Source organism: Eumetopias jubatus, unplaced genomic scaffold (assembly GCF_037043125.1).
Source record: "Eumetopias jubatus isolate StellerSeaLion01/CBP00866 unplaced genomic scaffold, mEumJub1_p1.0 scaffold_10, whole genome shotgun sequence".
In the NCBI taxonomy this organism is placed as follows: domain Eukaryota; kingdom Metazoa; phylum Chordata; class Mammalia; order Carnivora; family Otariidae; genus Eumetopias; species Eumetopias jubatus.
Genome location: NW_028274816.1, coordinates 127,700,286 through 127,713,937, shown reverse-complemented (window position 1 = coordinate 127,713,937; position 13,652 = coordinate 127,700,286). Strand labels below are relative to the sequence as shown.

The window sequence follows — 13,652 nt, the reverse complement described above, 5'->3', positions numbered from 1 at the left end:
TCAAACTCTGCCTTACAGTGTGTTGGTGAAGGTCTTTCCCCTACCCTTCTAGATTGTGAGATCCCTGAGGACAAACTGTTCTTAGATAACTTCGTATTCTTCCCAGGGTGGGAGTAGGCCCTTGATTAATGTTGACTTGACTGAATGAGTGGCTTCATTCCTTTCACCTCCTTCGGTTCAGGTTCGCAATCCCAGAAGCACTGAACACAATACAGAGGGCAGAAAAGGTTCTGATGGTGCACTATGGCCCTTGCAATGACGAGATCCAGGAGCTACAGAAGATGAAATCTTGTTTATTGGACTTGCCACCCATCTCATTGGGGCCTTCAGTGTAGAACCCAAGGCTTTCTTCAGATAATTAACTATCCTCCCGTAAAAACTCCCAGTTCCCAGAAAAGACTTCAAACTGGTGTCTGGAGAGCCTAAACCCTTTAAAAGGATTTTAGCTGATCTGCAGGCATCTGGATGTTAGCCTGGGGTTTTGGCTAGACTCCATCTCACTAAATGATGATAGTCTTTCCCTGGAACATTCCTGTGGTTTCTAGTAGTAATGACATGTTATGTACCACTCCAGTGGGAAGTTACGCTCTTAGTAGTTGTGTTGTAATTGAAAAATAATTATAAAGCAAGAAATCACCAAGGCTCCTTACCTCTAGAGACACCATTTCATGTATCGGATCTAGCTTTCTCGAATCCTTTGTTAAAACTGGTACAGTGTAAGTTGTGAATGGAGAAATAAGTATGGGGCCACTTTATTGTTGGGCAATCTCTTCCTGGGATGGCAACTCTAAATTTGTCTCCTGCCAGTTTTCCAGTCCTTATTATCTGCCTCTCATTATGTACTCTTGGCAGACCCGCTGACCAAACACTAATAGAATCATTGCTGCTTGTGGTTTCAGACTCCAGCGACAGAGGGGAGGGGTGATAGCTCTTTCCTGCCTGGATGTGTAGAGCAATAGTCTAGATTTCCATCCTGGCCAGAAGGCTGGGAGACTCTCTGTTCTGAACCCTGATGGCCATATCACTGTCCGTGACCGAGTGGTTCCAGTGAGTTAGTGGAAAGGAACGTCAGGTCCACGCTGCTTTGACAGCTTGCCCTCCCTGGACTGCCCAGGAAGTCCCTGCTGCTAGCCTCAGCATTATCATCAGGAAATGAATAGCCTGGAGATGTCTGGCAGTAGCTTTTCGGGAAACTGAGTGTTTAGAACACAGTTTACATTCAAAAACGTGTGAGTGAAGGTCAGGCAGAATCTCATTTATTCTTCTTTCTACTAATTCACTGTGGCAAGGCAGTGGCCAGTGAGATTTTTTTTTTCATGGAGATAAATTTTTCTTCTTGAAAATTTAGTCCTGAGGACAGCTCTGTATTCTGTGCCAAACACTTGTCATGTTTCATGTTCCTAAAAAAAGGTCCTCTTATACTCTGTAAAATAGGCATGCTTCCTTAAAAAGAATGTGTTTAGAATTTTCACATATCAGGTTCCCATTTTAGGTATACTTTGGGAGCTTTCCTTAAATGCTTTATGAAACATTAAGTTACAGATTACATCTCTTATCTGTCCGTGTGTTATCCTGTGTTGTCAGGTGACATTAGCTTGCCTGGGGGATATCTGTGCTTGCATGAAAAGCTGAAGTTTTGGGGCGCCTGGGTGGCTCAGCCGGTTGGGCATCTGCCTTCGGCTCAGGTCATGATCCCGGGGTCCTGGGATCGAGCCCTCCGTCGGGCTCCCTGCTCAGCAGGGGGCCTGCTTCTCCCTCTCCCTCTGCCTGCCACTCCCTCTGCTGTGCTCTCTCTGTCAAATGAGTAGGTGCAATCTTAAAAATAAATAAATAAATAAATAAGCAAGCCAAAGTTTTGGGGGGCACCTGGGTGGTGCAGCCAATTCTTGGTTTTGGCTCAGGACGTGGTCTCAGGGTCATGAGATCAGGCCCGGCGTCAGACTCAGCACAAAGTCTGCCTGAGATTCTCTCTCCCTCTCCCTCTGCCGCTCCTGCTCGTGTGCACGTGCTCTCTCTCTAAAATAAAATAAATAAATTTAAGAAAAAAAAAGCCCTAAGGTTTGATTTATTTAAGAGCATACCCCACTGATTGTGGGGGCAGGAGATCCCCTCTTGCAAGCATTAGTGGTCCTAGCGCGAAAACACTCCCAGAGAGAGAACCCGCCCTGCATCATACAATGAGGGTAACTCAAGGTTCTTACAAGTGGTGACTTTCTGCAGAGTTTAGAGAGACCAGGCTCTAAGTATAGGACCAGCAAATCACAAAGGGGCTATTTATCTTCATATTAAACTTAACATAGCTCAGAACAGAATGAGAAACAGGGCAACAAAAGTTAAGGATAAAGCACTTTTATTGCAAAGTATACACTGAAACATTGTAGGGGCAGCCTTCAGGTAATAATGTAATCTGCCATCCCTCGAGGGTTTTGTTCTTCCAGGCTATTTGAACATTAAACTGGAGCATTAAATGCCCCTGGGGTCCAGAATTTTGCCTATGAAGAGAAGGGCCCCTGTGTCTGTGTCTCTCAGTACAAAGATGAAAGGTTGGTTGAGGTGATAGTCCAGGGGAAAGGTGAGGCGGGCAGGCTGGAGCCCTGGGCTGGGGTTGGTGCCTGCCCCATCCTCATTCCACTCGAAGCCAGATCGATGTTCCACTTGGGTAAGTTTAATAGGTTTGCCTGTGATCTTGCTAAAGTCTGGCGAATCAAACAAGGATTGCAGTTCTGCAGAAATTGAGAGAGATTTCTATTAAAACCCTGCCTTACCCAACACCCCTCGGAAGAATAGAGTCCACTTGAATGGGAGTCCTGATTCCCAAGAAGGCAGGCAAGCTGGGAGTACAACACCACTTTGGACCCTCGGTGAGGTCTGTAGACCTCTGGGCTGGGTAGGGCTTAAGTTCAGAGAGTTGTTGCTATTCTTTTCTTCGATCTCCTGTTGCGTTCGTAGGTGTTCAGAATGGTTTGATCCCTATCCAGCTGAATTCCTGAGACCAGATGAAATTTAGGTCTCCTACTCCTCCGCCATCTTGCTCTGCTCCCCGGGTAGGGCTTAAGTGACTTGCCCAAGAGCACACAGCAAGTGAGGTTAAGATTAAAAACCAGCTCTGGGGCGCCTGGGTGGCTCAGTCGTTAAGCGTCTGCCTTCGGCTCAGGTCATGATCCTGGGGTCCTGGGATCGAGCCCCACATCGGGCTCCCTGCTGAGCAGGGAGCCTGCTTCTTCCTCTCCCTCTGCCTGCCGCTCCCCCTGCTTGTGCTCTCTCTCTCTCTCTCTCTCTCTGTCAAATAAATAAGTAAAATCTTTAAAAAAAAAAAAAAAGATAAAAACCAGCTCAACAGACCTGTCGAGAGACAGTGTTCTGTTACAAGATATATACTTCTGGGGCTGAGGAATGTGTCTGATAAGAAAGGCAGTTCAGGGGCGCCTGGGTGGCTCAGTTGGTTAAGCGACTGCCTTCGGCTCGGGTCATGATCCTGGAGTCCCGGGATCGAGTCCCACATCGGGCTGCCTGCTTAGCAGGGAGTCTGCTTCTCCCTCTGACCCTCTCCCCTCTCATGCTCTCCATCTCATTCTCTCTCTCAAATAAATAAATAAAATCTTGGGGGGGAAAAAAAAAAAGAAAGGCAGTTCAGGCTTCCCCTCCAGCACTGCTAGAATTAAGGAATCATCCATGGCCTCCCCACAAAGCCATAGAGCCCTTGAGTGCTGCTTAGCATGGGTGGAAAGCTCAAAGGCTCAACTCCACCCACCCGAGAGCAAAGTGGTCTTGCAGACATACTCATCTCCTGCAGGGACTTAGTGACTTCGCCTTCATAACTCAGCTTCAGCTTGGGGATGGTCAGGACCGCCTGAATAGTCTTCAGTTCTCGGTCGATGTCATGAATGAACTCAGAGGTGAGGCTCTCCTCTATCATGGTCAAGTTCTGGGTTACTTTCAGAGGCAGGAAAAAGATGATACTCATGCGGCCAGTCAGGGGCAGCTGGGCAATCTGAAACAATAGGGAGGGAGCACATGGGTTAGTCCCTTGGAGCCCAAGAGCCCGGGGCTCGACACACACACTCCACGCTGCCTTCTCCTCTCCTCCGGTGGGTCCCTGGCTGTGCTGTCCCCAGCCCCTAATCTGTTTAACAACTGTCCCTCTTGGCCATTGCCTTCTGGCAGCAAGATATTTACTGAGGTTCCTTCAAAAAAGTAGACTGTTGTCTTTTCTTACCTTGGCCTAATACCAACTGAAGTTAGGGGCTGAAAGAATTTTCTCCTGTGGTTCAAGGAGCTAGAATTGAATTCCAGGTCTGTGTTTTCTCCCAAAGATTGTCTGCCAAAAGTGACTGATCATCTGTTAAATACAGAGCCCTGGACTAGAGGTGGGGGGTGTTGAGTACAGCAACCCAGAAGCAGTAAAACAAAAAATGGGTCTTTAGGGGCGCCTGGGTGGCTCCAGTTGGTTGAGCGACTGCCTTTGGCTCAGGTCATGATCCCAGGGCCCTGGGATCGAACCGCACATCAGGCTCCCTGCTCGGCGGGGAGTCTGCTTCTCCCTCTCCCACTCCCCCTGCTCGTGCTCTTCCTCACTGTCGCTCTCTGTCTCTCTGACAAATAAATAAATAAAATCTATAGAAAACAAAACAAAACATAAAATGGGTCTTTTGAGCAGAGGTTCTTAACCTTAGGTCCATGGGACAAACAGCATCAGGAGTCCTAACAGCTCCTGAAACCACTTATGGAAATATGTGCATGTGCATACGTGACATTTCTCTCAAGTGTTTTAGGCGTTTTGTCCGATTCCCAAAGAAGAAGGTTTAAGACCTACTGACTTACAATTAAAAGATGTTAGATATATGTGAAAGACTTAGAATGCCAGCAATTTGGAGGGTGTGACAGGTTTTTTTTTTTAAGTTTGGCTTTGAATTCTAGAAATAAAAGTCCCCCCCCAAAGAAAGAAAAGGAGAGGCAGAGGAAGAAGGGGAAAAAAGACAAGAAAACACCAACATGTGAGTTGCCCAGGCTCAGCCCATTTCACGTTATCTGTTAATCCTTACAACAAACCCTAAGAGGGTAAGTTTCGATACCTAGCCTTCGTTTTAAGAAGAAAGGCTCAGAGAAGGTACTGACTTGCTGAAAGCCACACAGCAGGCAGAATTTAGACAGCTGTCCCATCTCAAAGGTCATCCTATTTCCACTATGCCGTCCTGCCTGCCTCTGTCCTTCCCCGACCCGCCACTCACCCGGCCCCTACAGACCTTGCAGTTGAGATCAGAGTCCAGGCCATAGCGTAAGATGGCCTTAGGGTCTGACATCATGGGGACTCTCACGGTCCTCTCCTCATCCAAGTGGAAATCCTGAAGGGAAGTCTTTCTGGAGTCGAACTTTGTTACCCACTGCCCTGGAATGAAACAGATGGAGTGCCCTGAGCCCCAGGAGACCAGGCAGCCATCGGGACCATGCCGGGAGACCAAGGCCTATTGTTGAAAGCTGCCTGGCTAAAGGAATCTTAGAGGCCCCGACCGTCGGGGAACAGCTCTGTCTCTGAACGTGCGGGCTGGACCACAGTATGTCAAGGGCCTGAATACCCTCCATGTAGAGACTCGGGAGGAAATAGGAGGCATCATTGATTTGACCGTCTGGATCATAGAAATTCTGCGATGGCCTGGGAGAAAAGTCCGCTGTTGTCTCCTTCTGCAGTGAGGTGTCTGGGGGACAGGATCAAAGGAGGTCAGAGCTGCAAGGGACCCCAATATCACCCCTCTCGTCTGGAAAAGCACCAGAGCTCAGAGGGGCGGAGGCCCTGGCCAGGGCTCACAGAGAGGTGATATCCCCAGGGGACCTTTAATATGCTGACCTGTAATGGCTTCTCTCACTTTCTGGAGATCGGTGCTTCAAGTAGGGCCTCTCTCAAGGTCAGGGGTCCACTGTGGCTACTGCCTGACAGACGGTTATAAAGCATTTTAAGGAGAGGTTGCCCCAAATCCCACCCAAGTCTTATCTGAATGGGGCCGGCCTCACACGGTCTGTGGAGGAGTCTTGAGCACGTCACCACAGCAGGATGCTGTTAGAGAACTAACGGTTTGCTGAATGCCCTGGGCACAGTGTTCCGGTGGATGTGAAGACAGGAGACCATGTAGACAGCCAGCCTCTGAAGTCTGTCAGCCCGTGTTAGGGGTGAGGGATTCGGCCCAGGAAGGCCGGGAGGCCTGTCCAGGGCTCGACGCCAGGGAAGGCCCAGCTGGGCTTTGACCCTCATCTGACTCCAGCCCGAATCTCACGGTGCCAACCCCCAAACAGGCACAGGAGAGCTAGCACTTTCTTCTCTCTGCTGGGCTTTGTGCATGGCCTCTTACGCTTTGTAGACACGCACCGCATGTTTGCCTGGGACTAATGACAAGCACGGAGCCCTCAGGCAAGCGCCTTTCCCAGGCTGTCCTCTGGCTTCGCCTCTCAGTTCCTGCTGAGCTCCGTCTCTGACGTCCCCCCTTCCCCACCATCCACCCTTGGCCAAAAGAGAAGTGAAGCCCTCACCCTTGAAGTAAGCCACACCGAGGAGGAGAATGCTGACTCCACTGGGTATTTCCTGGGTGGACCTAGCAATTTTCCCTTTCATCTGGGCCTGCACCCAGTTGTTAACCTCCTGAAGGTCCAAGCGAGGGTTGCCAGTCAGGATTCTGGGCCTGGTGCCATAGGACTTCTCCAGTGGGGCGACAAAGCTGGATTTTATCCGCAACTCTGGGAAGAGATGGAGCAGAAGTGAGAGTGCTCTGAACGCTCACCAGCGTCCGCTCTTGGGAGAGCGCAGCAGGCTGAGGCTCTGGTTTACCACACGGCAGGCCCTGACTTCCTGCCTAGTGACTCCCCATGACTGTGACTCCTGGTGACTTGCTGAGACTCCGTGCCAGCTTCCGCAGGACAGGGAACAAGGAATTTCACTCACTGCTCTTTCTCTTCAGGGTACCGCCCTTCCCCGGCCCTCCCACTGTCGCCCTCAGTCTACTTCCTCTTTCTGATCCTCTTTGAGCTCACGGGGCCCCTTCCTGCCCACCAGCCCCAGGCCCAGCCTGGGCAGCCATGATCTAGTGTTTAGAAAGAACCCCTCCCCGCCGCCCCGTGCAGCATAGAGCCCCGTATTCCTCAGGCATCCCGGGCTAGCCAGGTGACCCACTCCTCTCAAAGATGATCCGGGAAGCACTCTTGAAGTTCTTCTCGGGGACAGTGACAGAGGCAAGGAGCTCCTTATAGGTGCCATGGATGTCCGGGTTGCTGATCAGGTCATAGTAGAGAGCCCGGTGAATGGTGGATTCTGTCCGCTGTTCCGCTCCTGCCAGAGAGACCAGGGCGGGAGCCTTAATAACGGGCCACCCGGGCCCAGGTCAGGCCAGCTCCGGGGACAGGACGGGGCCACCACCCTCTTGGTCTTCCACTGTTCATACTGGAGGCATTCTAGGTGGGCAAGAAATTCCAAGGCAGTGGAAGAAAAACAAGATTTTCCTCAAGCACGCAAAGGCCAGGAGGCCTAGAGAGAGCGACAAGGGCCGGAGGGAGGGTTCAAGCCCCTGGGCTTCTCCGGTCACAGCTCTTACCAGAACGTTTTGGGTCACCTGCTCCTGAGTCTACCCCGGGAACAGCTGTGACCCGGTGAGGGCAGGGACCACGCCTGCTTGTGTGCCAGCGCCTAGCCGAATGGCTGGCACACAGAAGCTCGTGTAAGGAATGAGTGTTGAAGTCATCCCGACAATAAGTGGTCGTGAGGCCACGTCCCCAAGTCGGCAGTGGTCGGCGCCCTCCGTGGAGCCAGGGAGGGATCGGAGGTGCCCGCGCAGGGACCGCGGTGGGACCGCTCTCGCAGCACCCCTCTGCCCCTCCCTGAGGGGCCCGTGTCTATGCGGGGGGCCTCCAGGACCCCGGGGACGTCCGCATCTGAGAACTCACCCAGCGAGAGCGCAGAGAGAGCGGTGGCCACGCTGAGTGGGGACAGCAGCACGTTGGCCGCGGGGCTGAGGCCGGACCTCACGCGGTACAGATCATAGCCAAAGTTGGAGATGGCCGCTGCCAGCTTATTCACAGGGACCTTGAAGAAGGGGTCCTCCTCCTCCACGGGCACCCCTGTGGTGTCGGGAGCTGGGGAGTCCTGGATTTGAGTACAAGGGCCATCAGAGATGAGCTGTGCCTGACCGGAGCCCTCGTTGCTTTGAGTGGGATTGTCCTTCTGGCCCCTTCGAGACGTCCTGCCTGAGTACCCTATGTGTAGCCTAGTGTTGGAAGGAGGGTGTGCTCCCAGATCATGCTGGAGTTCTCGGCTGGGGACAGGCAGCCCCACACGGAAATTAGCTGACCAAAACACTAGTGACCTGTGAGCCTCAGGCCTGTGACATACTTAAAAAAAAGAGAGTGTGAGGGCGCCAGGGTGGCTCAGTCGTTAAGTGTCTGCCTTCAGCTCAGGTCATGATCCCAGGGTCCTGGGATCAAGTCCCGCATCGGGCTCCCTGCTCAGCAAAGAGCCTACTTCTCCCTCTGCTGCTTCCCCTGCTTGTGCTCTCTCCCTCTCTCTCTGACAAATAAGATCTTTAAAAAAAGAGAGAGAGAGAGAGAGAGAAGGAGAAGAGGCCCTCCCTTCCAAGGAACCCTGCTCAGGCCAGAGCAAGCTGCCTGTCTGTTCCCCCCTTGCTTACTGCTCCCAGGTCTCTACCTCTGTGACCCCCCCCCCCGACCCTGTCTTTCATGGCCCTGATCACGCAGTATTTCCTCCACAACTTTTCCCTGATCACTCCAATCTGAAGGCACTTTTTGGTTTTCTGAGCTTTTTGCGGGGTCAACTACCACTTATACTAACCACCTACCATGTACCAGGCTCTGTGCTGGTTCTTCTCATTGGAGTTACTTCATTTCATGCTTGTTGATGTATTTGATACCTCAAAAGACTGAGTTCCTTGAAGGCAAGAACTGAGTCTTCTATATTTCCACCCAGCCCCAGCCCCTACAGAGCAGGTATTCAGTAGGTAAAAAGTAAGTGACTGGCGATAATGGCCGTGCACGGGTGGTTTTTGTTTTTCTTTAAAGATTTATTTATTTATTTATTTGAGAGACGGAGAGGGAGAGAGAGAGAGAGAGCACAAGCAGGGGCAGCTACAGAGGAAGAGGGAGAAGCAGGCTCCCTACTAAGCAGGGAGCCCGATGCGGGACTCAATCCCAGGCCCCTGGGATCATGACCTGAGCCAAAGGCAGACTCTTAACCGACTGAGCCACCCAGGTGCCCCAGGATACGTATTTTTAATCCCATCTTATAGATAAGAAAGAGACTCAGGTCAAAGCGGCTTGTCTATGGTAACAAAGCTAGGTGAGAGGTAGAGCCAGAACTTGACAAAGTCCAGGGCTCCAGCCAGTATGCCCGGGCTGCCCTGGCCCCTCACTGTCCCTTAGCGTGAGCTTCTCAGCGTCTGCCTTTGCAGTCTGACCGTGCTTCCTCTGGACAGGAAAGAGGCCTTTCCACACGCTTGCATCTCCACTGCACAAATATCCAGGACCACCGCCCAGTCAGTGAGACCCACGAGTAATGCAAAGTAATGAGAAAAGGTCTTCACTGAAAGGGATCCCCCTAGGCTTGCTAGACTGCCTTCACTTTTCACCTTCTGGGATCTTCTTTTGGTCTCCACTGTCTGAAAGGCAAGGCAAGATGTTTTCTGTTTTGGGCGCCTGGGTGGCTCAGTTGGTTAAGCGACTGCCTTCGGCTCAGGTCATGATCCTGGAGTCCCGGGATCGAGTCCCACATCGGGCTCCCTGCTTGGCGGGGAGTCTGCTTCTCCCTCTGACCCTCTTCCCTCTCGTGCTTTCTCTCTCTCATTCTCTCTCTCTCTGAAATAAATAAATAAAATTAAAAAAAAAAAAGATGTTTTCTGTTTTGCTGAAGGAGAAATCAAGGCCCTATCTGCACATAAAGGCCAGAGCCTGGCCTGGAGCCCGGGTGGCTGTCCTGTCTCCCGTGCTCCCTGCTAAGGAGGGCCTGGGATTGCCGACACCCCGCCTCACCCCAGCCCCACTGACCTCCTGTGGGCTGCCAGGACGGTCCTGGCTGCTGCTGTGCCCGAGGAGGGCTCCAGTCCAGAGGAGTAGCATGAGGGCCTGCATCCTGGGGCCTGCAAGAAAGCAAGAGGCAGCCAGCCGTTTCCCTGCCCCGACCGCCCCGCTCCGCCTGCCACCCTGAGCGGGGAGCAGGAGCTTGGCAGGACGAGGCACCTTGCCTCCGACCTCCCCAGGCTGGAAGTGGACCCTCAACTTGACGGTCCCTCCCTCTGATCCCCTCACCACCCCTGCACCTGCCTCATGGCCTACAGCCCCAGGATGAGCTTGTCCTTTCGTCCCCCTGTGTGTGTCAGGAGACCTCGGGGCCTAAAGCTCCAGGGCCGTGGAGACCCAGCAGTGAACTCCTCTGCATGGCTATGGCCTAGCACAAATGCACAGCAAGGGTCTTCTGGAGGCACCTGGCCAGCTCCCGATAGAGGATTTGGGGTAATGTCAGAATGGGACAGAATCTAGTTCCCATATGTAGAATTCCAGAATACCGAGAATGGACGCACCTGGCCAGCCCCTTGCTATCCCCAGGAAGTTCTGAGACTCTGGCCTTGAATTTACTCTGGCCTAGAACCTGTGGCCTCATAAGGGACTCATTCCCCTTGCAGATAGTTCTCTAGGGAGAGTTCTTACTCTTCTGCTAAGGAGCACTGGGTCTAGGGTCAGACCGCCTGGGTTCAAATCTCAATTCTAACTCGCAGCGTCTTCTCTTGCAAAATGGAAAGCAAATAGTTCTTACCTATTGTGATGAGGATTAAATTAGATAATGTCTCCAAAGAACTGAACAGCACAGAGACAGGTGAGCTCTCCAGCGATCCCAGAGCTAAAAATGCATCTCCCTACACCTGGAGCCCCAGGGCCCCCCTTCTCTCCTGGGGAGCCAGGTCCTCTGCCCCCTGCCAGCTCAAAAATAGCTCTTACACCCTCAGAGCTTTTTTTCCTTCGGGTTAAACAGCCCCAGGTCCCTTCATGTCCCCCAGCAGTGGCCTCCTCTGACCAGCTCCCTCTGGCCCCTGGACCACAAGGGAAAAGGGAAATCTGAGTCCAGGGCTCTCTGTATGCCACCGTCCCTCAGCCTCCTGCACTTGCTGCATCCATGAACTCACCCCTTGGAGTCAGGGTGTGGGGTAGTGGGAGGGGATGAAGGCGGCTACGGGGGTTTCACAGATAGGATCTTCCAAGGGGCCTTCTGTTTAAAAAGTGGGACAAGGTCTCAGTAACTAGGACCCTCGCTTGGTCCGTGTCCTCCCTCCCATCCATATTGCCAGGTCAACAATTTACAATATCTGTCTTCCCTGCCCCTCACCTCCCCTACGCGCACGCACGCACACACAGGCCAAGGGTCTCCAGCACCTTCATCGTCACCTGTGTATATGCCCATAAATACCCTCCCACACGCGCAGCACACATACTTTCCTGACTTCTCAGAACAAATAGGAAAGTTGGGAGTGCGGTGTGTGATTTTTGGCCAAAGTCCTTAGAATCAAGCCAGATAATCCACCGGACAACACTGTAGAGATGAAAGGCAACAAACCAAGAGACCGCGTCCACAGTTTGCTCAGCTTATGGCTGGGCTGCTTTCTTCCCAGACCCTGATCTGGAGCTTGTGTCCCAGAGAGAGCCCCACAGACCCCGAGTGCTCAGCCAGCTACTGTCCTACACAGCTGCCTTTGGCGCTCACGGAGAATCTTCCACTGAGGCACAGGGACAAGCTTTCTGCGGAACCAGATAGAGACCTTGAACACCACACAGGCTCACTGCTGCTCTCTCTGCTCTCTCCGCCCTCCCGCCCCACTCCAGAGCGAGCGGGAGTCTTCTTGCCTGAGCCCCAGCAGACTGGTTTATCAGACACCCAAATTCCGTGAGATGTCTAGGCGGCAAGGGTGCCGGAGAAGGCGTTCGCGCTAGTCCCTCTGGCCAGGGTAGGGAGCTGAGGTAGGAGGGACCCGGGGGTCAGCCTGCCATAGTGTCTAAGAGAACTAAGCTCACGGTTCAAATGCACTTGAAGGTCAAACCTTCTCTGTAGGAGTCCCTACAGAGTCAGCCCAAGCCCCAGGCTGTGGGATCACGGTCCCCATGTGGGTGGGCTGAGGACTGAAGATAAGGTGAGGGTCCCTGGCGCCGAAAGGCACATGGTCCCCAGCTGGTCCAGAGCCAGTTGCTGGGACGTGTAGTATTCATGGTACCTCTGAATCCTCCACCTCAAACCCTGGGGATGAGGGAAGGGGAGAGATTATGGAGAGCCCCCCAAAAGGGCCCTGGGAGGGCAGAGAGTCAGTCTGCATGGGCTTAAGGGTCCCTCTGAGCCCACCCGATACCCTGTCCAAGGGGATTGTTCCATGGCCTGAGGGCAGGCAGCCGCCGCCCGGCCAGGGGCACAGGGACACTGATGCCCTCCGTCCAAAGGGCAGTATCCAAGCCAGACTCCCGTCCTACCAGGAAGGGGAGGGCATGGGGAGGAGGTAGATATTCTCACTGTTGGGCCAAGGCCAGGTCTTCCTTTCTGCCACATTTACCAAAATCAAAAGAGACACAAGGAAATGGGATTTTGTGATCTTGCCTTCCAGCTGGGAGGATAAATTTGAGCCAATACATGTGTTTCAGATTAAATCCAGTTGTGAGACAAACACCATCCCTCCTCCCCCTCCTCCTCCCAGCACCACACAGCTTAAAGCCACATGGCGGTGGACCTCCTGGGCCGTGCAGGGAAGGGCACCACCCTCTCTCCTGGCTCTGGGAGGGAGGTTCCGAGGGGTCCCCTCCAGGCCCGTTCCACCCATGGCAACCCCGCCAGTCCCCATGCAGCATTCCTTCTCAAGTCTTGGAATCTGAGTGAGTCAGGCCAGGGCACCCATGAGTTCCACCTCCGCACTGCCCAGTAGGACCGGCCCTAGAAGCAGAACCCCCTGGCCCCCTGAGCCTAGGGGCTGAACTCCTGGAGGATGGGCATGGGCCAGACAGTGATGAGGTTTCTGGGAAGCCTGCGGCTTCTCTTGGGCCCAGACCCTCCCCTTGCTGCGGCTTACCCCAGGGAGCGGAAAAGATGCGGGCCACTATCCTCTGCAGCACGAGCCACAGGCCCCCAAACCCCATACACTGGCTGGACTAAAGAGGGGTCATTGTTTGCCAGAGGCCAAAGCCCCGTGGGTCTCCAGTGTTCACTGGCAACTAATTTGGCCAAAGAGAAGGGATGGGCACTGGATCAAAGGACCCAGCTGTCCCCCCTCCCAGTCTTCCGTGGGGCTCAACAGGCCAGTGGCCTGGCTTGGAAATCAGCACCAGTTGATTTTGAAAAAGCAGCAGGGAGCTGAGCCCAAGCCGAGGCTGGACTGCGGCGGGGCGGGGGGGGCTGCCTCCTGACTGCCCCAGGGAAGCCCAGCTGGGGGACAGCGTCCTTCCTTCGGGGCGCCAGGGCCGCAGAGCCCCTTCGAGGTGCTGCTTCGACCGGGCCCAGCAGCTGCGCCCTCTGCTCCTTCCCACCACTGCCCTCCCCCATGGCTACCCAGCCACTTCATTCAAAAGTCTTCCCAGTCTCTTCTCCTAGTGGGGCAGTGGGACTTGGGGATAATTGGGCCCTGGCCTTCCGAGCCCCG

General features: G+C 53.4%; 2 protein-coding genes across 3 annotated transcripts in view; one reads left to right on the top strand and one right to left on the bottom strand.

Annotated features, from left to right (window-relative positions):
• The window catches only part of SMYD4 (SET and MYND domain containing 4), a 51,625-nt gene extending 49,571 nt beyond the window's left edge, over positions 1-2,054 (top strand). For both annotated transcript variants that reach the window (XM_028109200.2, XM_028109201.2), the window contains exon 11: positions 182-2,054. In XM_028109200.2, coding sequence (XP_027965001.1) covers positions 182-335 — 154 coding nt within the window. In that variant the 3' untranslated portion in view covers positions 336-2,054. The remainder of the gene's footprint in view (positions 1-181) is intronic.
• Positions 2,055-2,333: 279 nt separating this feature from the next.
• On the bottom strand, positions 2,334-13,555 carry SERPINF1 (serpin family F member 1). Its single transcript, XM_088027108.1, has 8 exons — positions 13,421-13,555; positions 12,192-12,268; positions 7,924-8,243; positions 7,157-7,312; positions 6,520-6,723; positions 5,244-5,386; positions 3,781-3,991; positions 2,334-2,723 (listed from the first exon to the last, which is right to left on the bottom strand). Exons 1-8 carry the CDS (start codon positions 13,553-13,555, stop codon positions 2,464-2,466), a joined length of 1,506 nt encoding a protein of 501 aa, XP_087883234.1. The 3' UTR covers positions 2,334-2,463.
• Between the last annotated feature and the right edge of the window lie 97 nt (positions 13,556-13,652).

What these genes read in the sequence shown, in the direction of transcription:
- SERPINF1 (XM_088027108.1), bottom strand. Translation starts at nt 13,555, where the DNA reads ATGGGGGAGGGCAGTGGTGGGAAGGAGCAGAGGGCGCAGCTGCTGGGC. An exon ending in CTGGACCAGCTGGGGACCAT is followed by an intron (nt 8,244 to 12,191) that starts GTGCCTTTCGGC and finishes TTCCAACACTAG; the next exon opens with GCTACACATAGGGTACTCAG. An exon ending in CCGGATCATCTTTGAGAGGA is followed by an intron (nt 6,724 to 7,156) that starts GTGGGTCACCTG and finishes ATCTCTTCCCAG; the next exon opens with AGTTGCGGATAAAATCCAGC.